The sequence below is a fragment of the Schistocerca cancellata genome, chromosome 8 (assembly GCF_023864275.1).
Source record: "Schistocerca cancellata isolate TAMUIC-IGC-003103 chromosome 8, iqSchCanc2.1, whole genome shotgun sequence".
NCBI lineage: Eukaryota > Metazoa > Arthropoda > Insecta > Orthoptera > Acrididae > Schistocerca > Schistocerca cancellata.
In genome coordinates this window covers 259,317,621-259,342,736 of record NC_064633.1, presented here as the reverse complement: position 1 = coordinate 259,342,736, position 25,116 = coordinate 259,317,621, and the positions used below count along the sequence as shown (strand labels likewise).

At 43.1% G+C, this 25,116-nt stretch overlaps 1 protein-coding gene across 1 annotated transcript; it reads right to left on the bottom strand.

Moving 5' to 3' along the window:
• Nucleotides 1-14,810: 14,810 nt before the first annotated feature.
• Nucleotides 14,811-24,689, bottom strand: LOC126095499 (basic proline-rich protein-like). The gene is made up of 2 exons (XM_049910286.1): nt 24,577-24,689; nt 14,811-15,535 (listed from the first exon to the last, which is right to left on the bottom strand). The coding sequence occupies exons 1-2, from the start codon at nt 24,659-24,661 to the stop codon at nt 14,811-14,813; spliced, it is 810 nt and encodes a 269-aa protein (XP_049766243.1). The 5' UTR covers nt 24,662-24,689.
• Between the last annotated feature and the right edge of the window lie 427 nt (nt 24,690-25,116).

Genomic DNA, 25,116 nt, shown 5'->3' with positions numbered 1-25,116 from the left:
CGGAAGGTGCACGTGCCCGTCGACCTGGGACCTGACCGCAGCGACGCACGGATGCACGCCAAGGCCGTAGGATCCTACGCAGTGCCGTAGGGACCCGCACCGCCACTTCCCAGCAAATTAGGGACACTGTTGCTCCTGGGGTATCGGCGAGGACCATTCGCAACCGTCTCCATGAAGCTGGGCTACGGTCCCGCACACCGTTAGGCCGTCTTCCGCTCACGCCCCAACATCGTGCAGCCCGCCTCCAGTGGTGTCGCGACAGGCGTGAATGGGCGGACGAATGGAGACGTGTCGTCTTCAGCGATGAGAGTCGCTTCTGCCTTGGTGCCAATGATGGTCGTATGCGTGTTTGGCGCCGTGCAGGTGAGCGCCACAATCAGGACTGCATACGACCGAGGCACACAGGGCCAACACCCGGCATCATGGTGTGGGGAGCGATTTCCTACACTGGCCGTACACCACTGGTGATCGTCGAGGGGACACTGAATAGTGCACGGTACATCCAAACCGTCATCGAACCCATCGTTCTACCATTCCTAGACCGGCAAGGGAACTTGCTGTTCCAACAGGACAATGCACGTCCGCATGTATCCCGTGCCACCCAACGTGCTCTAGAAGGTGTAAGTCAACTACCCTGGCCAGCAAGATCTCCGGATCTGTCCCCCATTGAGCATGTTTGGGACTGGATGAAGCGTCGTCTCACGCGGTCTGCACGTCCAGCACGAACGCTGGTCCAACTGAGGCGCCAGGTGGAAATGGCATGGCAAGCCGTTCCGTAGGACTATATCCAGCATCTCTCCGATCGTCTCCATGGGAGAATAGCAGCCTGCATTGCTGCGAAAGGTGGATATACACTGTACTAGTGCCGACATTGTGCATGCTCTGTTGCCTGTGTCTATGTGTCTGTGGTTCTGTCAGTGTGATCATGTGATGTATCTGACCCCAGGAATGTGTCAATAAAGTTTCCCCTTCCTGGGACAATGAATTCACGGTGTTCTTATTTCAATTTCCAGGAGTGTACTTATAGGCAAATCTGCTCACTACCACCGAAGTAAGTTAGGTGTCATATTCACCATCCTGTTGCGATGTATAAAACTCTTATGTAAGGTGCGAAAGTGACCTTCATATATATTCTGTCACCTTACAACCTCTAAAAACGTATGGCAGTTTCTTTCTGGCGGAGTAAAATGAGTGTTACTGACATTGTTCCTTTTATCCTATGTTGTCCTTTTGTTTACCACACATTCTGTGAAGAAAAGAACATATTTGAACTGTTTGGCTTAAGAACATTGAGATTTTTAGGTGTATAGCTAAAATTTTAAATATTCAAAGCAAATAAATATTGTCTATATTCTCTTAGTATTTGGTTCCTAATTTACACTCCTCAATTTTTCACTGATTATAGCTGCAGTTTCAATTATTCTGACTAGGGCGAAAGCTCATATGTGGTTTCCAAAGGCGCAATCTTAGGTTCTCTGTTGCTCCAAATATCTGTAAACGATCATCTGTCGAACGTACAATAAGCAGAATCAGTTCCTTCTGCAAACGACCCCAGTATCACAATCAATCCAAGCAAACATACAGCAGAAGTGGTAAGTATTGTTAAAAGTATCATGATCTTGCTTTCTGCGAATGGTCTCACCATCAATTTTAAAAATACATTACATATTCAGATCTGCACATCTGTGGGCACTGTGTCAGTGAGAAGTGTAACACATGAGCATGAAATAGTAAATACTGCGGAAACTTCGATGTTCTTAGGTATCCATAGTGATTAGAATTTAATTTGGGAAAAGCACGTTTTGGAACTCCTAAGAAACTTACTTCACCCACATTTGCATTTAGAATAATTGCAAATCTTGGGGAGAGACAATCAGTTGAAATGTTTCGCATGTTTTCCATAAGTAGTAACGCTCCGAGGTAACTGATCTTTAAGAAAGTCTTCATTGCTTAAAAACATACTGTCAAAATGTGCTCACCCGCAATCATCTTTTAGACATCCCTACAATGAGTTGGGCATTCTGCTTATTAGCATATTACTTCTGCTTTATAGCATATTCGTATTATATTTAATTTGTAACTGATTCACGGCAGTTCTAAAGGAGCAAAGACGTACATAAAGCCGGCCAGTGTGGCCGAGCGGTTATAGGCGCTTCAGTCTGGGACCGCGCACCACTACGGTCGCAGGTTCGAATCCTGCCTCGAGCATGGATGTGTGTGATGTCCTTAGGTTAGTTAGGCTTAAGTAGTTCTAAGTTCTAGGCGACTGATGACCTCAGATGTTAAGTCCCATAGTGCTGAGCGCCATTTGAACCATTTTGAACGTACATAAATACAGTACCAGAAGGAAAAGATACACATTATTCCACGTTAAAGTTGTGTTTAACACATAAAGAGAGGTGCATAATGCAGCTATTAAAATTTTTGATAACTTACCCAGTCATGTAAAATGTCTAACAGACAGCAAAGCAAAACTTGAAAAGGAATTTAAAAAGTTTCTCCTTGACAACTGCTTCTTCTCCGTAAAGTTTCTGTTACTGTAATGTATAAAAGGTGTTACGTAGGTATTAGCAACTGACACTGTAAGTAGGCTGATTAGGTTTTTATATTGGTAACGCCACGTAGCGCTGTGTGTGAAAACCACTCGCTGTGCTGTGTGCAGTCAGTGGCTGGTTGGCATTGTTGTAATATTCGCCATTGTAGTTCTGGGCAGCTGGATGTTAACAGCGCGTAGCGTTGCGCAGTTGGAGGTGAGCCGCCAGCAGTGGTGGATGTGGTGAAGTGAGATGGCGGATTTTTGAGAATGGATAATCTGGAGATGTGTCCATCAGAAACAGTACATTTGTAAGAATGGATGTCATGAACTGCTATATATATTATGACTATTAAGGTAAATACATTGTTTGTTCTCTATCAAAATCTTTCATTTGCTAACTATGTCTATCAGTAGTTAGTGCCTTCAGTAGTTTGAATCTTTTATTTAGCTGGCAGTAGTGGCGCTCGCTGTATTGCAGTAGTTCGAGTAACGAAGATTTTTGTGGGGTAAGTGATTTGTGAAAGGTATAGGTTAACGTTAGTCAGGGCCATTCTTTTGTAGGGATTATTGAAAGTCAGATTGCGTTGCGCTAAAAAATATTGTGTGTCAGTTTAAACACAGTCATATATAATTTTTCTAAGGGGACGTTTCAACACCCACATACTAAAAAGAGGATCTTATAAGTGTTTTGTATGTTGCCATAGTTACAAAATAATTTGTGATACGATGACTCACTCCAAATAATTATCATTTCTTGTGCAAATGATCCATTGAATATTAAACTATAAAGAGTTAAAAGTACCTACTCACCTTACTTTTTCGCTTGCAACTGGTGTAAACAATAACGGAAGACCCTGGCTTCACGCTATTTACCACCCACCCTTCTTTCTGAGTCAGTGGCATCCTCCTTACTATGTAAAGCGGGGATATATATATATATATATATATATATATATAGCTCTGTATCCCCGCTTTACATAGTAAGGAGATTGGTAGAGGGGGACGGGGAGATGCCGCTTAACTGCCAATGATAAGTGGCACTTGGGCGCATACTTAGTATGACCGCCATTTCCACAATGAGGCTTTCGTTCTGCAAGGCCGGAATGAAGCCTCTTTCGACTATTGTCTCTGGCTGTAATTTATCTTTTTACTGATTTTTTACACAAATCGTAAAATGTAATTTGTTTTCATGAATGTAATCTCATCTGTTAATGTTTTTCATAGTAGTATTTCTGTCGCATAATGTAAATTTTGTGCTTCATGTACTTTGATTACTGTGCCCTTTAGGAGAAATTGTAAATGTACGTGATAAGAGGTGACCACGAAGACAGTTGAAGTTTAGAGTTGAATAGATGGTGTACGTCATGGCAGTACGATAAAGGAAGTTATTTATGCATTGTATTAGGAAGAAGTTTTGAGTTAACTTTTGGGCTCCCATATATAAAGCAAAACGAAAAAATACAGATCTGAGAAGAAAGGGTGAAGCAGTTTAGAACATTTTGGGACAGTGGTGAACTGTAAGAAATTAATAAAACCTCAACTCTTTTGCATTTCTCAACTGTACGAATAAATTGACGGTATCAGCAATCAGCGTGCTTGTAATTGCGGCACTCTGGTAGTTTATTCTATTGTGGAAATATGATATACACATATCGCATGCCTATATACCACTACCTACGGTCAGGCGCTTGATATAGTTTTTGGAGATTTGTATAGGTGCATTGATCTTTAGTGGCTTTGCTTGAATTTGAACTTGGGTTACTTCACTTATTTTAGTAATTAATATTAAGGTATTTTGTCATTCGATTCTTGTGTCGTGTGTGTAATGAATGAGAGTGTGTGCATACATACAATGGCTACATTAGGAAGAGAAGGCGTGATGCAGTGCAGCAAAACAGTAAAGTTGTTTATTAGTGCAAGTAGTAATTACCTGAATATATGTAATGACAATAATAGAGTTTTATGTGTATGTTAGTAGATAACACCTTTCATGAATTAATGAGACACATCGACGAATCAGTACTGAGATGGCAGCTGAATTTCTGTTTACTTTTCTAAAACATAAGCAAGTGTAAGAAATATTATTCAAGTCGTGCAAGTTACAGTGTAGTAACTTTAAAGGAAGCAGAATAGCAGACATGAAGTTCAGCAAACGTTTTCTAACAAACCGTTTTATCTGGTGACCGTGTAGCTAGTATTATTAGCGTAATTAAAAAAGTATGTTTGGACTTCTGCAGCAAACTTGAACACGGGGTAGTGAATTGGTGCAAATTTCATGGAACCAGAAATGAAAACAGGTCAGACAGGAATGGAAGGAGCCAACATTGAACTGAAGCTAGAAGTGAGAACCGAATTGAGAAGCCTCAAACAAGAAGGACAAGATAAAATCGTGGCTCTAACAGCAAGAACAGAGCAGGTTGTCGAGAAGTGCTAGGTATTAAAGCTCAGTTGGTAGCTCAAGTATGTGAACATGTGGCCTCGAAGATGTAGAATCGCAAAGAGACACCAGAGTGAAGGTAAACACTTTACGCGAACGAGCTACGATAGTATACGATGCCAAGGGAATAGCCTGAAAATTACGAGAGATTTCAAATAATGTTGTCATGTGTGCCGTACAGGATGAAAATTATGTGTGGTGCTGTGAGGGAACAAAACTTCTCAATTTGGGATTTAAAACATTATGATCTGTATACTCTGATCATGTGCAGGAATTGTGAAGGAACGTAGCAGAACACCGGAGCGAAGCAAAGGAAAAATAGAAGCAGCTCACAGTTCAATGAAGTAAAATGAATTTTATTCAAACGTTTGGGTCTCAGGATGCTAAAGATAATGTAGTATAACTTTTATGGAGCCCGTGGTGTAGTAATAGAAGTATTTGATTGTTGTTGGAAGATTATCAACAAGTTACGTAACGAAGATGTGCCTCAAATGACGAATTAAAGATTTGGAACTCTAAAGGAAGGCGCCAAAAGCAGAGAATTAGTGTGAGTAGGGCGATGGAATGTTGTGGGAAATTTTTGGAGTGGAGCTGGCAGAAGCCTTCTATAACAATAGTCAAGCACCAGAACAACACATGGTCTGTCATGAAACTATGGAAACGATTTACCAGGATAATATATGGAAAGAAATAACATAGGGTCAAATAAGAGCAAAAATAACAGAATATCGCGCGAAGAAAACAGGAGACAGAACTATTAGCAAAATAATACATAAAACGAAGTTCTGTGTGGTTGGAGATATGCACATACACGAAGTAACTATTAGGAGCAGGAATACTAAATAGGCTACGAAGAGGGTATAATAACTATTAAGAAACCAGAAGACCATATCACAATAAACACTATAGATATTACTGTCAATATTGAAGCTTCCTGTCAAATTCAAATTGTGTACAGGATCGAGAATCGAAATCAAGACCTTTCTCTTTCGCGGGCGACTGCTCTACCACCTTTTTTTCTTAAATCCCATTTTGTTCGTTATTGATTGTTGGATTTGTTCGGGGCGAACGTCCCACGAAGTTTGTTAAAGTTCATCGTTGATCCATTCACTCAGTTTATTATCATTATTATTATTATTATTATTATTATTACAGAGCCGGTGCTACCTGAGCACAACGCGTGACATCTCCTCACAGCTTTAATTCCACCAATATTTCATCTCCTACCTTCCAAACATCACAGAAGCTCTCCTGCAGACCTTACAGATCTAGCACTCCTGGAAGAAAGGATATTGCAGAGACATGGCTTAGCCGCAGACTGTTGGATGTGAATGTTCTTTGTAGAATTTTAAGAGATCATTTATAGCAAAATCCGGAGCAGAAATAGCTACGCAAATGTGGATGACGCCAGTAACTGTAACAAAGTTGAGTGACGTCATGGGCAGCCAAGGAGTGAGTGAGGTGAACTGTGTATAAGTTAGTGGATACGCCGATAAGTGACGTCATTGACAGCTACACGATGCAGGAGGCGACTCGTAGGGCGGTCGACGCTTACGGCAAGCCAATTATAAAGCAAGGCGATGACGAATGACTACATATCGGCCGTTAAGGTAGCATCAATTGTGAAAAAAAAAAAAAAAAAAACAAGATAATCGCAAAGGTCACAGGAAGAGAAAAAGGACTCTATAAAAGAAATTACAGCAGGAAAAACCATTGTACCTGGGAAGTATACTTGTAAAATAAGGAAGTAGATTAACAAGTAAAGACGAGTTGCTGGAAAGAGAAAGATGAAGCTTGTACAGGTGTATCTTCCGAAACCACAGTGACTGTGGGCAGTGGAAAGACAGAGAAGACAAGGAACGAAGGGAGACAAAAAGGAAGAATTTATTAATATAAAAGAGAAAAATATTGTTCCAGAAGGTGCAAGGGGAGCAGATAGTAATGCCTATGTTCCTGTCAGATATAATAAAAGCAGAAATGTCAGTATGAAAAGTGAACAGACTCCACAAGCTGAAAGTGTGGCGAGTGATGATAAATTTGAGTTTGAAGAATGTGGAAGAGACGGAGATTGTCTTGAGGTAAAACATAACAGTAAGAAACAAATAGAGGAGTAGGAGAATGAAAAGGAAGAAGGAAAAAAGAGAAGAAAGATATTGAAGTTAGGGAAGGTAGAGTTTGAGGGAAGAAAGAAGATGAAGTGGAGCTGTGGGGACGCACTGAAACAGGACGTACTGAAGTTAAGGGATGTGCATGAGAAAGTTAACACCAGAAAAGAACAGGGTGTTTCCGTAAGAGCGTGCAAAAATTTAACAGGACATAGAGGATGCTCCACTGAACTATTTGAGGTAGGGAAATTGTCTTCGGTGAAGCCAGTTTAAGGAGATAATAGGAATAAAATCACATTATTATGTACATTTTTATTTATATTAGTTACAGTTAACTGCAAATACCATCATTGACACAACAAACATACCATTTTTACCGTACTTTACAAATCATGCTGAAGCTGATGGCCATCCACCTCAATGCAAGCATCAGATCGCACCGCCAGGTTGCGTCCACATCCTCTTACGGACAGCCAAGGGTATGTTCTCCAACAACTCCGATAGAAATCTGCGCGAACCTCAACTACAGGTGCCCATTCAGACGGCCGAGTAGAAGTTATGGCCCAATAAGATTGTCGTCTATAATACCATACGTAGCAAAACGTACTTCGTGTGACTCTACTGCAGCGTGAGGGTTTTCCTCACCCCATACATGGCTGTTCCTGGTGTTTGAAATACTATCACGATCGAATGAGGCATCGTCAGTAAACAGCACGATTTGTAAACAATCAGGTCGATCAGTCCATTGTTGGAGCAAACACTGATCCAAGGTTCCCCTTGGTGCAAAGTCAGTCACAGGCATTGTGTGAGTGATGTGAGTGTAATATCTGTACGTGCAGCACCCATTTCACCTGCGATACGACGAATACTGGTAGTGGTGTCCGCTGCAACACGTAACAGCAGCTCTTTAAAATCGGATGTGCAAGTGGTCCTCATGCTGCTAGGTCCCTCGTTCGTTTCCAACGAACCAGTCACCAGCATTCATCGATCGACAGAAATAGACACTCGTCGTGGCGGATGATGTCTGTTAAGAAATGGTTCCCTGTACAGCCTTTCAGTAGGGAGAGCATTGCAACGTACATCTCCATATATAAGGTACATGTCACTGAGTTTTGCGAAACTGTAATGGTATTGCTCCATCGTATTTTACTGTACGTCTCTGAATAGCACTGAGTAATAAATTGGTCTGTAGTTGATTCATAGCACGATCTGTCATGGGACAATGTAAATACGATACAATAGAGCCACCTTATGGAGAAGTAAACATAACCTGCATCATGACTTCTTAGTTATCAGGCTCGTCCTCCTTGTTCCCTTGCAGGAAACAATGTACATGTAAATAAACAGCACATTACGTGTAAACTTGTAAGCGTGTTTGTTGTAAATAAGCTGGAAGACAGTGATGCGAGGCAAAGCGACAGAAAAGTTTACTTCTGCATCTCTTTACGCTGGCTTCTCCATTCCCATGTTCCCTAACTCAAATTGTTGAGTGGTGCATTCTCTACGTCCTGTTACATTTCTGTACGTTCTTACGGAAACACCCACTAAATATGAAGAGACAAGTCATACGAAGAAGAGCATTTGGGGTTACTCGGTTTTTGAGACATCAGTGCATGTACTGCCGTGCCCTGATGGACACGCCACCGTTTTGCCGGTGTACACTGCGCAAGTCTGTGTTTAACGGCGGATGAGCAACAAAGGGCGTTCGTCGAGCATGGGTTGTGGAGCGGCGAGACACTCATGGACAGAAAGTCTCTTGGACGGGCGGTGTAGCCGGCGATAGCTGCTGAAGAGAGGAATGGCGTTACATTGGTCAATTCTTGCCGTGAGATGGAGGTCATGTCAAAACGAGTCCGCAGCAACAATTGCCGACACATGAGGAACCTCAAGAACAGTTTTCGTTGATCAGGTGCCTCAAGGCAACCTCCGAGATTGTATAATGGCGAATTACGTATGTTTTTCTTATTTTTGTGTTGATGCCAACAGCAGTTGGGTTTCAAAATTTCGACCGATTGTGCCTGCCCACTGCTACTGTTTTTTCAATGGTGATAATTGGCGACAACAACTGTTTTTGTTTCTACAACGCCCGTGTTTCTTTTTCTTAAAATTGCTTAGTTGCCTGAGAACCTTGGATCTTTATTTTCAATTCTACAAGTTGGAGGCAACATCTGTGCTCATTGTACGAAAATTGTTAATAAGTATTGTGCTAAATTATTTTTTCTAATAAGAGACCTATTTAACCAACCAGGTCTTCCACTGTCCTGCCACACTGTTGTAATTCATGAATGTAATTGTTAGAAACACTGATAGAGGTACTTGTATTTTGTTAGAGACAACCTGTACCCAGCCGCACTCTGCTGTGGCTACGTCTAGTTACATAGAAAAGCAAAAAAGAGAAACCTTACGTTTCTAATATGTTTGTGAATTGGACATACGCCATTATCTGCTACTCCCCATGTATCTGTCCATGTCTTCCTCCCCTCCCCTTGTCAATCTGCTCCTTCTCCTCCCACCTTTCCCTGGCCATCTCCCCCCCCCCCCCCCACCCCTCCCTGTCGATTTGCTTCACCAACACCTCTCTTCCTGTGCTCCTGTCCACTTTTCCTACCCGTCTCTTTTCCGCTCTTCATGTCCAAGTCCTCTCAGCCCTCTATCTTATCTTCTCTCCTCTCCTCTCACTTCGAGCGTTGTGTATTGTTGTTGCAAATTCGAGTTCTGTACTAGTTTTATAATCATAAACTGGTAAGCCAGAAGTACAACTTTTCTATTTCATGTGACAACTGTATGTGAGGAAGAAAACAAAAAAGCTCATTGTTGCATACACCAATTATGCAAGAAATATACGTAATGAGAAATAATGTACGTGGGAGAAACATTTGTTCCATTTGTTTAAATGCCCCACTTTCGTAATTAAAACCATCAGCAACAAAGGAAGGAAAACTGTAGATTTTTACAGCAGAGAATTTTCTTTCTCGCAGTCTGTTCTAACAAGAAACCTGTATATTATTAGAAAAAGAATGCAGCAGCTGGGATTTACTTCGCACCTCTCTGCTGAGCTGCAGGTCCTACGGATCACTGAACACTTCGGCAAAGGCTTCAACACTGGCAAGTCGACAGCTGCCGCTTTTCTGGACTTGCAAATCGCCTACGACAAAATCTGGCAAGACAACCTCGTACACAAGATGCTGACACAGACCCCTATACCGGATATTTATGTCAAGATCGTTGATGACTTCCTCCGTGGCAGGACCCTCTCAGTGGCTCAACCGGGAATGCGCTCTGGCATTCGCCAATTGTCGGCAGGCACTCCGCAAGGATCGGCGCTATCTCCCATCCCTTTTAATATCTATGTGAATTATATGCCGGTCATCCCCGAGTGCCACCTTGCACAATACGCTGACGACACAGCACTATACACCACCGGCCGCATTACTCAGGCCGTCGTCGCCCGCCTCCAGCGACAGGTGGACGCCACTATCACCTGGTGCCGGACAAACAAAATAGCTCTCAATGCCGCCAAAACTACGGCAGTTTACTTCACGAAACGGCGGCCAGTCCTCCGCCGCAATATCTCGATTGCAGGTGTGCAGGTGCCCTGGTCCCCGACAACCACCTATCTCGGGGTCCACATGGACCACAAGTTGCTCTTCCACTGTCATGCGGAGTATGTCACCAACAAGGGGCAAAAGCTAACCAGGGCTTTGTACCCCCTCTTTCGCAGTAGGGAACTTAACCTGCATACCAAGCTCCGCATTTACCGAACAGTTATCCTGCCTGCCCTCACGTATGGATCTGCTGCATGGGCCACGATTAGTGTCACCAGGATGCGGACATTGCAGCGCCTACAGAACAAGGTGCTCAGGTGGAGTCTGCACGCCCCGCCACTCACGAGAATTGTCACTCTCCACGAGGAAGCTGATATCGTCCCCCTAAAGACGACCATACGCAACAACGCGCGGCGGCTCTATGAGAAAGTGGATGCCTTGCGGGACACTGTCCATTGGTTACGCCACGTTGGGACCACACTTCCACGCCGTTGGCATCGACATCCGGTTCCCCTAACCATACTAGAGGAATCGGATTCCGACCATGGCTAACGATAGGTCTGGCACGCCCACCACGGACGCATCATTTGGCGGGACTAGCCCCCATTCTACGTCCAATACTTTCCAATCATACCTGCCCACGTTAGGCTAAATTTTTCTGCCTGACTCATGTAGTACTGTCATCGTCAGAGGGTGGTACGGGACTACAAGTCCCACCGCCACACCTCCAAAGTGAATTGCAGTGACGCAGTCACTGCCCTGTGGATAAATTTACTGCCTCACCAACACAGTTAGACCGCAATAGGCCGGTGATGCTGTATTGTAACATATCACAAAAAAAGTGATATGTATATTTAATAGTGTACCGTTTGTTGTTGTATAGCTGCATTTATATATGAGGGCAGATGTGATAAAGATATTCCCCTCTGTAGATCGATCTGAACAGTATCTGTTTTATTTATTGTCTTTGGTTGCCATGATGATATGTGCCGGATGCTGATACATCCTTGATCCGGCATATCTCTAGTTCCTCAACGAGCCAGGTGGCGCACTGGCTAGGACACTGGACTCGCAGTCGGGAGGACGACGCTTCAATCTCGTGTTCGGCCATCCTGATTTAGGTTTTCCGTGATTTCCCTAAATCGCTTCAGGCAAATACCGGAATGATACCTTTAAAATGGCACGGTCGACTTCTTTCCCCATCCTTCCCTAATCGAATGAGACCGATGACCTCGCTGTTTGATCTCTTCCTCCAAAAACCCAACCCAAACCCTCTAGTTCCCCGATTCTTTGCACGCCACGGTGACGCGACCTAAAGGCCACGTGGGGTACGGGGGAGTTGGGACAGTCAGTCCGGGTAGAGCGGAAAGTGGAGTCAGCCAGGTTTTCTTGGTTCCCGATGTGTCTGGCGTCGGCCTGGCAACGGAAGACGGCGTGTGCGTCGCGACCCACAGTACTGCAGTTTTCAGACAGCACCCTGTTGGATGGGCGCTGGCTCGGTCCAACTCATGTGGACGAAATGGGAAAAAGACTAGCAGGCGGTAGTGCATGAATTCTGCAGCTGAAATTCCTGGAAGAGAAGCGTTATTTCTATTGGTTACATCTGGATCTGAAACTGAGTTTTACGGTACCTTCTTCAGTGCTAAAATATTCAGTGTGTCTAACTCCACCGGCTGTTATCCGTTCGTTGTGTTCCAGTCATAAGAATACGTGGTCATTTGCAAATACTCTTTTGTTATTGCAAGTAACTTAGCAACGGTACTCACGATCGGTGACTCCGTTCCCTGTGTAAATAGCCATTCAGTAATAGCTACTGCCACTTGAATTCTGCGTGCATTTTGTGCACAGGCCTAAGACTAATTAATGTTAGATTGTCCGAGGCTCTTGTAACTGTGAAACTTAAAATTACAATGTATCTCATTAATGTGCAACCACTACCAGAAATAAAATAGTTTCTTTACAGGTTGTCTACCGACTTGTTCTGTACCACGTAAGGTGTTTGTGCTCATTTGAACTGCAAATGGCGTCAATTAACGTAGTTCAGTTGAATATTGCGCCGTTCTGTAACGGGCACTAGATGTACACTGAAACGCCGGATTAATTGTCTCGGAGATGGGACAAATGATGAATATATTGTTATTTGTTACTGTATTAAACGTAGTTGTTGAATTATTCTTTTGGCAGCTACTTAATTTGTTACTGAATGACAACTTGACTATTTCTTAATAGCGTATGCTCTTTCATGTAACCATTCCGGAGTTGTTCTTTGTATATGGCCACAGGTAAATTTAACTGGTATGGGTGGCCGCTAGTACCCTTTTAATCTTTTGGTTAATTCTATTCTGCAATTATGTTACCTATATGTTTTCGATATTCAGTGAAATGCCAGCTAAATTACGGCTTTACTAAATTCAGTGGCTATTAAGTGCCTAAATCATTAATTTAACTTACATAATTTATGGTTTATTACCATTGATCTGTTGTAAGTAATGTGGTGTTTTAACCTTCCCTAAAGTTCAGTAAATCCTTCAGCTGCACTAGCCATCTATTTAAAGAAGTGTTGAGAACAGAAGAGATAGCCCTGTTGACGGAAGAAGCTGAATTAATTCACTTTAGAGTGAAGATAGTACATCAAGAACACAAAGAAAAGAAGTTCCGGAACCTTGTAATGGCGGGCGATGAAATGAAAGCGGTTTCGATGAACTAAACAACTAATGGGACTTGAATCCAGGTAGCATAAGATACATGAACTGTGCAGTACCAGACTGTCATGTATATCGACTGTTATACAGACGTTAATGGTTTGTTGAGAGCTGTGAAAGTTACGTGACTTACACTCCTAACAAACAAGTCCTATCAGTTTAATTTTTAAAGTGTTTGGGCGCAGAAGATTGAAACTGTAAATAAAAGATTTACATCACTCTTCGAAATAAATTTGCTTTGTGAGTGGTCTCTATCCAAATGCCACATCATAAACTCCCTGCAATTTTCTGTGAACCGCTCGTAACATTTCAAGTTACCAATCTGAATTTTAGAGTCCTGTAAGTAGCAAAGCTTGAATTTTGTAGTGGTACCATATTCTCAGCAACCTGGTTCAGCGACATATTGATGGCCAGAGTTCGCTGCAACAATCTTCTCTCCCAGCAGTTGTGACACTGTCATGTGGGAGTAGGGCATTATCACCACTCCGACTTTGCTTTCAAAACATCAATAGCAAGGCGCTTGTAAGAGAACGTTGTATGTAACCTTCTGCTTTTCATTGCAGTTAAAGATGGAAAAAGCATTAGGAACGTACTGGACAAAAAAAAAGCAGCTCAGATCTTTTCCATTTCCAAAACTATAGGCACTCAGCATGGTTAAAACTGTGTATACTCTATTAATTTATTCTCTTGTAGAAATCTGATATACAGAGGATGTGAATGTACCACCAGTTACGCTCAGGTGGTTGTAAAGGTTTTGGAAGAATTTCAAGAAAATTGCCAGTGATGCTACCAACACACTTTAGGAAAACTTATAGCGACATCGAGGCTTACTGCCTTTGCTTGATTTTAAACACGGACTAATTCACTTCTTTGCATAATTAACAATGTTGTATTTCATGCTTCGGTCTTTCGGTCTTTGTGTTCTTCTGTGTGGAATGATTGTGTGAGAGAACAATCAAGTTATTTACTAATGCAGGTACTCATTATTTCAACAGATACGATGGGAAAAATAGAGAGTTTTGTGTATATGTTAGTAGGTAACACTTTTCATTGATAAGTGAGATAATGTAACGACTTAATTCAGAGTTGTCACCTGAATTTCCGTTCTTTTTTTCATAAAAGAGGAGTAAGTGTAAGAACAGTCATTTTCATTCACGTTATAGTGAGGTAAATTTAAAGGCAGCAGGTTACAAGACATTAGATTTAACAGATAATTTGTTAAACAAAACATTTTAACACAATAAGAAGGTAAACTTTAATGTAGATAATATATATATATTAAAATGTTAGTAACTTACAATAATTAAAATAGAGCACGTATAAAATTTTCTCGTAAACATACAAAGATACAGATCAGAATTCTGGAAACCTGTAAATGAAGATTTATGGAGAACAGAAGACTTTCTGTAACAGATTATCACAGACGTATAAGGAGCTGGTGAAAATAAGATTTTGAAACAGAAGATGACATTGCCGAGGACAAATCTATCGGCCCCAACTGATTACTAGAGTAAGAACAGTTGCACCTACTATTAGCACTGAGTTGCCTACGAACGAGAAGGCACTGCCTGTGTCTGGTGAGGGATTAGGTGATGGTCCCTCACTTGTGGTGGGTGGCTGTTCGGACGAGTTGGGTGGCTGTTCGGACGAGTTGGGTGGCTGTTCGGACGAGTTGGGTGGCTGTACGGACGAGTTGGGTGGCTGTTCGGTCGGGTCCTCCGGGCCGTCGGTCGGGCCGTCCGGGCCGTCGGTCGGGCCGTCCGGGCCGTCGGTCGGGCCGTCCGGGCCGTCGGTCGGGCCGTCCGGGCCGTCGGTCGGGCCGTCCGGGCCGTCGGTCGGGCCATCCGGGCCGTCGGTCGGGCCGTCCGTGCCGTCGGTCGGGCCGTCCGGGCCGTCGGTCGGGCCGTCCGGGCCGTCGGTCGGGCCGTCCGTGCCGTCGGTCGGGCCATCCGGGCCGTCGGTCGGGCCGTCCGGGCCGTCGGTCGGGCCATCCGGGCCGTCGGTCGGGCCGTCCGGGCCGTCGGTCGGGCCATCCGGGCCGTCGGTCGGGCCGTCCGGGCCGTCGGTCGGGCCGTCCGTGCCGTCGGTCGGGCCGCCCGGGCCGTCGGTCGACACCTGCCGCTCCTCGTTATTTAGATCCGCCTGTAGCAGGTGTTCGTACCACCCATCATCATCTAACTGCTCATGCGACCGTAATATATCTGCATTGCCTGCAATTTCAGAAAAAGAATTACTAACGCTTTTTCATAAGACGATAATAAATGGAAACAGATGTTATTACGTAAACAGGTCGACAAATACATTTGTTCATTTACAAGTAACCTCAAATTATTTATTTTCTGTGAATAATGCTTCCTTTAATTTATTTACTGTTTGCTTATCATGCTATGATATCTTGAAAAACATCAATATGGTAAGGTGTGAACAGAAATTGTTTTGCTTTCAAAAATCAGTATATCTCTCTCTTCCCTTTCTTTAATCCTATTTATCATGCTCCACGAATAACAACGGCCCACCTCGTATCTGACAATTACTTTCTGTTACCAGGTGCTGTTCTAGTTGCAATGTTGTTATTTGCAGTAAAATCGGCAAGGCATTCTCTCAGAACATGTGTAAACCATACGAAATTTCTCTGTGCTTTATTAGTTGCTAATGTTTAGTTCTTCTGGGATGGCGACTGGGAATCATCATTACATTTGCCTTGTCTAATGTGGGAAACCGTGAAAAACCAAAAACCAACTCATTACGGCAAATACAAGGTGTTTTTTCACGCATTCAATCACAGGCTTCAACGGGTTGTGAAGGGGACTTAAAATGTTTTGATAAGAATTCAGGTTCTTGAAACGCACGATTTAAAAGTAAAATAAAGGTTCATACATCCTATCACTTTCAAATCATTTGACCAATGCTACGCATACAAATTGAGAACAGGAGCCGTCGTCAGTCCATGTTGTAATTACCTCATCAGGTACCATCGTCACCCGACTACATCAGCAGCTACCAGAAACTGGTATATTCGGCACTTGGAGGGTTGACTGAGGTGATCCACAGACGCACCACACACTCGACTTCGACTAAAACGTCCTTTCGCGCAGAACAGAACCCAACAAGGAGTGCTCGCTACAACGTCTTCACCGTGGGCTCAAGACAGGCCAGAACTCATTGCCTCTGCTGTGTGCATACCGTGAAGCAGGAAAATTGAAAGTGAGCCAATCTTCAAACTTACTTTACATCCGAAGGTACATTCTCGTACATGGTCTCCATCGAAAAGACACCTACTTCTTCCTTTATGTAACCCCCATGAGTCTTTAATGGGGATCAACCTACATATGATCCCAGCGATTGTTAACTGCAAGACCATATCAGGTGTGTGTCTTTATCATTTCCCTGTCCCACAAGACGGTATGCTACGGGTTATAATACATGGGGTGGTATGTGTGCTTTTACAGCTAGGTTTCCAGTAATGAGAACCTGCTTCTCGCAATATCCTGTAAGTAATGTACGACGCGTGTTCAATGTGAATGCAACACATTTTGTTTTCTCTACACCAGTTAGGGTTGAAAAAAGGATTTCTTGAGGGACATCATGGGATATCGTCGTTTCAGCCCCCACAGTTTCATGAAGTTAAGTGTGGTGGCACAATACGTAGCCTTCAAAATGGAGTCGGTAATGGATGTGCGTTTCAAGTAGAGACCAATCACTGAGTTTCTTTCGGCGGTAAACCAGAGGATCATAGTTATTCATAGGCGCTTACGCAATGTCAACAGAGACTAGACAGTAAACAAATGCACTGTGAGTCGTTGGGCGAGGCGTCTGTAATTATCACAAGTTCGTGCAAACCTGCTCTCCTCATCTAGTCTACAGCCAGGATCTCGCACCTTCCCTTTCCATCTGTTTGGCCCAATAAAGGCTGAGTCCACGGGAAGCAACACGTGGATGATGGGCGGGTTATTGATACAGAAACATGTTCACTCTGACGCCGGCGTCGACCGGTAGAGTGGTACCATGGGAGCATACAGGCCCTCCGAGAGAGGTGGCGTAACGCCGTAGCACTGAACGGAGATTATGTTGAAGAACAAGGTTTTGTAGCCAAAAGACAAGGAAATAACATGGTGTATTAGAATCCTGAATAAAACCACCCTTCTTTCAGAAAACAAATCTGTTGCGTTACTTACTGAACGCCCCTCGCATAGATAATTTGAAATTGCAAGTTGTTAACAAAGGTTCTTTACTATCCCTTCTAAAGAAAAGCCTTTGCGAAACTTTTACCAGAAAAAGATACGTCTCGGTAGGACTTATTCTAAAACATCCCACAATACCGTAATTAAGAGTACAATACAAAGATCGGTTGTCAGACAATGTTGCAGGGACATGTGAAGGCTGCAAGTGAAATGTCTTAATGAATACGCCGTCTAGTGCACTACTGACCAGGCGCCCTGGTGGCGTAATGGTTGAGATGCTGGACTGGATTCTCGGAGAGCGAGCTTTATATTTCCGTCACGTCTGGCTATCCTGACGTAAGTTTCCATTGGAGCGAATGTGCTTTGGAACAAACCATGGGTAGTTTTCTTTAATATCCTTGTCCAAACGAGAGATTGCTCTGTCTCTAAGGGCGTGTCTGTTGACTTGGCATTGGTCTCAAACCCAGTGTCCTTTCTGCTCTGGTTTCTATTGAGGAGCTACGGTTTCTTTATCCATTACGTAGATGGGTTGGTTATGTGCATGTTCAACGTAAATCGCCTATGGCCATCAATGCATCCTACATTGTGGTCACAAATCAGTCGTAGCAGATGCAAGCTGCAGGCTCAACCTCTAAGTACGTGAATTTTTAATCTACTTAAATGATCGCAGTGCGATTTCCCTCAGTCACTTCTTTCCATATTTGGTCCATTTATTAATGTTGTACCCCTTCTCAAATTTGCCCAATGACCATGACCTCTGCATTACTGTTTAGACAAACGTAGTCTGCGGACTATAATTCCCAGAAAGGTACAGTGTTTGTGCGATTTAACTAGTCTCCTGGTATGTCGACCACTTCCAAATAGATACTGAACGTTCATTGTACGACGGATGTGTGAGCATACAACAGTGGTACAGAAACTGCGCTAAAAAGAAAAGAAAATGAAAAAAACGCGTTTTCTTCCGTAAAACGGGAAAGTAAGGCTGCAGAGCAACACAGTCAGAAATAGATGATTCAGTAGTCAGTTACCTTACACAATCCCGTAAAAATGAGAGACTAGGACTCCACGACTGCCACCGACAAGAATTACCAAAAAAAGGCAGTCTCTACAACGGTTATCCTGAGAATTGTTTGTATGTTATGTACTTTTACTTCCTTCACTACCAAAAATATTTAACGCCAAAGCAATCAACATAGAAAAAATCTGTAACAAAAATTTTGCCAGGACTGATAATAACATGAAAAATAGTTAGAATCCTAGTAGTGACAGAATATAAGGTTGAAACCAAAGAATGTGCTGCTTTTAAATACCTGGTAATATGAGTGTAGTTAGTCAGCAAAACTACACTTAAACACAAAGTAGGTCAAGGAATATTAGTACTTCGTTTCCCATATTCTGTCCTCTGCAGTGACAATACGATAAAACATAAAAAGCTTAATGGCGTGAAACTGGAAGCCAGACAGTCTCCTAGCATTGACAATGAAATTTTTAGAGACGACGCACTTATACGAGATAAGAGAAATTGTGCAAGTGAATAGGAAGATGGTTGAAGCAATTGAAACAAGTCAGGTGTGCGTCTTAAGCATCTAGAGAGGGTGGATGACATGAAGGTGGCCCAAGACAGTATGCAAATCGATTACCCCCACTCTCAAAAAAAGGTAGGAGGAAAAGAATGCTGTATCGGAAGAAGGTATCTTTTGGAGTTGAATCCGACAAGGCCTCCATGAAGGATACTCCTATCATAGGGAGAGGTGAGAGATGTAGTGAGAGGATCGACTACAGCCGTAGTTAACATTCCCAATAATGATGCTCTTAGTGACGGTTGAGATCACTGTCAAATGGATAACTGTTGTGGTCACTAAAAATAATGGCGACATTCACAATGACGTTTCACTCACGGGGGGTGGGGTTATGGGGTCCCCAGCGACAGATCAGCTTATCTCTGTAATGCCCGAAGGAATTTCTACCAAAATTGGCAAACTTATCAGTTGCTGTCTCTAAGATATTCCTGTGGCAGTGAGACATCCACACTACCAATGCGACTGAGAATTTGGAATTAAAAGTGGCTGCATAAAACCATAACTCAAGAACAGTATGTACATGACTTATTACTTGTATAAAAATTGGGCATGATCGTTGGCTTTCGGACCAGGGATGAAAGCTTTTCCGAAACTTCTAAGTCTGTAAACTTTTAAGGTATATATTTCGTAGCAAAGTGGCGCTATCCCGAACTGGCGCCGAGGCAACTGTGCCGCCCACGGATCACACATGACAGAAGCGTGTAGGGACGTGTACGGGCGGACAGGCATGCAACTGGTGAGCAGCTGACCGTCCAGATAAACGAACTGGCTACCAACCGTGTCTTCCAGCAACTGTTCACCGATCGTTGCTGCGTATTGGTCTCCGCAGCAAGCACCTGGTTCATGCATCTAGGCTGACTGCTGCTCATCGGCAACAGAAGTGGAATTTTCACTGCAAAACCGCTGTTGCACGTACACTAAGTGTCGGCAGGTGGCCTTTGCCTTTTCTGATGAATTAAGTTTTATGCTCCTTCCGACAGCTGGCGTGTACGGTGCGGAACTACTGAAAGCAAACTCACTGCAACTAGAAGGGAGCGTTATGGTCTAGGGAATATTTGCATGGTATTCCCTGGGTGATCTCGTCATTCTGGAAGGCACCATGGGCAACGTCCACCCGCTACATGCTGTTTCTTTCTCCTCGGCACGATGGCATCTACCATCAAGATAATGCTACTAGTCGAACTTCTCACAGAGTACGTGCGTTGTTCGAAAACCACCAGGATGTGTTTACTGTGGTCCCCTGGCCGCCATACTCCCCGGATTATAAGCCAACCAAGAATCTGTGGGACCCCCACGACTGGGTCGTATGCGCCATGGATCCTCAACCGAGAAACCTAGTACAGCGCAGTTGTTGGCATGGCTCCACATCGCTGTCGGTAACTTCCAGAACCTCATACATTCTCTTCCTCCTTGTCTCGCAGCGGTTCGCGCTACAACAGATGGGTATTCATGTTTTTGACAGGTGGTCACATTAATGTCACTGGACAGTGTGTTAGAAAAACGTTCCCCAATGCTAACAAGGGAACCTCCCCATCGCACCCCCCTCAGATTTAGTTATAAGTTGGCAAAGTGGATAGGCCTTGAAAAACTGAACACAGATCAATCGAGAAAACAGGAAGAAATTGTGTGGAACTATGAAAAAAATAAGCAAAATATTCAAACTGAGTAGTCCATGCGGAAGGTAGGCAACAACAAGGGGCATGTGAGCTCCGGAGCGCGGTGGTACCGTGGTTATCGTGAGTAGCTGCGGAACGAGAGGTCCTTGGTTCAAGTCTTCCCTCGACTGAAAATTTTACTTTCTTTATTTTCGCAAAGTTATGATCTGTCCGTTCGTTCATTGACGTCTCTGTTCACTGTAATAAGTTTAGTGTCTGTGTTTTGCGACCGCACCGCAAAACCGTGCGATTAGTAGACGAAAGGACGTGCCTCTCCAATGGGAACCGAAAACATTTGATCGTAAGGTCATAGCTCAACCGATTCCTCCACAGGAAAACACGTCTGATATATTCTATACGACACTGGTGACGGCATGTGCGTCACATGACAGGAATATGTTGTCGACCCACCTAACTTGTACACTTAGCGAATAAAAAAAGATTCTTCTACCTTGCCCGATTTAGGTTTTCTTGTGGATGTGATGATCACTCCCAAAAAGTGATGAAAACATAAGAGTTTGTCACATAAACTGAAAATAAAAAATTAAACTTTTCACTGGACGGAAGTCTTAAACCTAAGACCTCTCGTCCCGTAGCTGCTCTCGCTAACCACGGGACCACGGCGCTCCTAAGCTCTGATTGACCTTGATGTTGCATAACTTCGCATGGACTACTCAGTTTGTATATTTTACTTTTTTTTTCATAGTTCCACACAACTGCTTCCTGTTTTCTCGATTGATCTGTGTTCAGTTTTTCAAGGCCTATCCACTGTGCCAACTTATAACTAAATCTGACGGGGGTGCGATGGGGAGGTTTCCTTGTAAGTAAGGTATTGGTTTATTATACCTACCTAAAATCCCCATTATTTCAGGATAAAAATACAAGACTTTGAAATGGCGATCTACTTCAGTTAAAACTAAAAAAAATTTCAATTCAATTGCAATTTTTTTGGCGAAGTATTTCATTATATCACATCATCTTGATCTGCCAAATCCCATTCAGAATCAAAAAATTAATTGCCTTTTTTGATCACAGATTCATTTTAAACCCACCATCCGATTCTTCGACACCTCTTTGGTTATTAAATCTTTGTAGTTCCTTGTAATCCTAGCTTACAGCAATGCAGGTGAATTGTTTGTTTTTATGTCATAGGTTCTAGTGTGCTGCATCACGTGCAACCTCTGCCTCTGAAGCAGAAAAATGAAAATAGTCTACAAATCTTCTCTTGAAACTTACGCCGTAACATTATGAACTCTCTTACGTTTTCTGACTATTCGTTATGAAATACCGAAGCTCTATATATGCATAGTCGTATGTCAAGTATGAAAAACCATTCCATCTTTTAACGCATAGCTTAATCAAAATTAACCGTTAAACACTCAATTACCGCGGATGACTTCGGACGTCTAGTAGGAATACACCCGTTGAACGTTATAAGCGCAAAAGTATAAGCAACTGATGCAGTACGTGTGCGACCGTTCACCACTCGTTACGATACGCTGAGTCCTTACCTTGCTCACTCATGTTGTTGCACAACAAACACAAGATTATTTCAGTGAGACGTCCCACATCCGTTCTGGTTAGCAATCTTGGAACAGTTGTGGAATCTATTACGGACTTTGGTCCCGATCGCTAGCATTCGCGTCTTTGCCTAGTTAGGCAGAGTAGCGCAAGCTAGCAGGCGGTAAGGGGGGAGAAAGTAACGGCGAGTCATTTGAAGTGGGCGGCGTCTGTAGCGTAACTGCTAAAACCATTCATTTACGATGAATTTTTATGTTGAATAAAACGTTCTCGGTTTTCCAGCCGCGTCAATTCGAATAAAATCTTCGAGTTTTCGATGGCCATCTCTGCCATCGTCGTCAGGAGCTCACTGACTGCCGGGGCTGTTACGGTCTCTCGCTTATATGGGCATCATGACATCATGTTACATCATGTTACGTTATGTTACATTTTATGCGCTGTAAAGCAAGTAAATCTGTACGGGATTAGCCGAGCGGTCTGGGGCGCTGCAGTCGTGGACTGTGTGGCTGGTCCCGGCGGAGGTTCGAGTCCTCCCTCGGGCATGGGTGTGTGTGTGTTTGTCCTTAGGATAATTTAGGTTAAGTAGTGTTTAAGCTTAGGGACTGATGACCTTAGCAGTTAAGTCCCATAAAATTTCACACACATTTGAACATCAATGAGTTGTTATAACGGTAGTTGGGTGGGAGAGAATTTTAAATTATTGCAGGCTACTCTGCTGATTCAAAACTTGAAAGCAGATTTAGTGCCATGTCTACCATTCAAAACAGTATTTTAACATACAACACAGTGTTAATGGTGGAGAGCTGTTACTTAATTTCTGTTTCACCTCACACCTCCCCTTCTCAGACGTTTGTAATTACATTTATAAGCATTTTTGTAAAGGATAAGTCTGATTTTTTTAATGTAAACTACAAACAAAAGATGAAAAGAGGTGATACTCCCAGAACTGAAAGTTGCCTCTCACTGTGCGACCGCTTCCTCTTAACAAGAGGGGGTGTAGAGACGTCGCATTGGAGAGTGGGGCGATTCAGATACTCGCCCGACCCCCCAGGTTAATGTTTCCTGTACTTTCCCTGAAGTTATTTCGAAAGCGAGACGTAAAATACCTTTCCACGATCCTCTCTTCTCCAAACTCGGCCTCGTTGATGGGAGGTCAAATCACAATCTACGTTTTATGTCAGATGACAATCGCTATAAACCGGCAACTGATATTATTTAAGGAATTTTTGGAATTAGAGTACTTTTAGAGGAATTGATTTGGTCTTTTTGATTCGCAATCATGTTAACAGATTAAACAAAGACGATGCTCGTTACTGAACCACCTTTTCACGAAATCCCAATCGGTAACTATCTCCCGCAAATGTCGAAGTACTTTGCCCACCCCAGCTACATAGGGCGAAGTGTACATTTCGTGTTAAAATAGCTCAGAGCTCGAACGGAAAGATTTAGATGTGCTACTCGAGAATGTTGCGGTAGAGAAATAGAATGTACGTGACTCCATGACCCCTTTACCGAACATACAAATGTGAATTACAGAGTAGTGACATACGCAACAACACGGGTAAATGAAATTGTCAAACTGGCGAACTGAAACGAGACGTCGCTAGTCGCTACAGATTCAGGCCAAATCAATGTTTTATCTGTTGTCGACTATGAACATTATATTATTTTGTAAGATGTAATGCATTCAGCGCAAGGTTGCGAGATGTTTAAACTAATCGCAAGTAGTGATGCACTAATACCAATAATTATTGTTCTGTGTCATTGTGGAGAGTATCCCTTCTGCATAGCTGCACTATTTAAAGCCATAATAATATACCTTACGTCTTTTTTTTACAAACCTACTTCATGTTTCATTAACACGGTGTTATCCTCTCTAGTTGGTCTTCTAGGTAGCCTGCGTAATCACCGCCTCCGCTTCTGTTGGGACCCAGATGTTACGTTACAATCCTGCTTTGCTTTCACTTTGCTTCTACGCAAAATGGTACTGGTACTCACTCAAACTACAAAACCGTCGTTCCAGTACCACTAATTCTTACTGCTCCCGTGTGTAAAATGAGCTACAATTGCCGAATTACTGTCACATCAATCCATACGCAAGGCCAACAACGTATCCGACAACTACAGAGCAAACCATTGGTATGACTAATCCGATTAAACAGTATGCTGCCAATGCTTGTCATCGGCGGCAACGATACAGGCAAGTTTTACCATATTTATTGGGATATTCTCAAATGTATAGTTGTTCTAATGATTGCCAGTGTCATTAAATTATTAAATATTACGCCGTTTTCGACACGTAATGATTTCTTACCTTCAACACCTCTCTGTAAGCTTCCAGGGATATACGAGATGGCGCATAGCACCAGTAGCGTTGCGAAGAAACCTTCGAACCTCATCCTGAGAGGCTGCGGAGAGCTTAACACACGATGTGACCCGGCCAGCGTTCCCGTTGCTACTTATACTCTACCACTACAGTCGTTATCGGCTAGAGATAATTGTCCTTTCGATCGGGCTGCCCGATAGCGCGTTGCGAGATAATGCTGCAATCCAGTCTCGTTCTTAGCTCCACGATTTGCAAACTACCACCGCCAGTATAACGATTCACTGAAGATCGCCCTCTTTTTTTTGGTATCGTAATGTATATGGCACAGTTGGAATGCTTATTTCGAGCCACATCACGGGTGTCCAACGCTCCTGGTGAGCGAAAAATTCGACAAGAATACCGGAAAAGTATGCAATCTTCAAACTACGTAGTGACACTGTTTTATCAAGATAAAGAACTGACGTCAGGTCCCTACTTCATTTCCTAGAAGCTTATCGAGACCCGAGGAAAATTTCATCAGCTGAAATT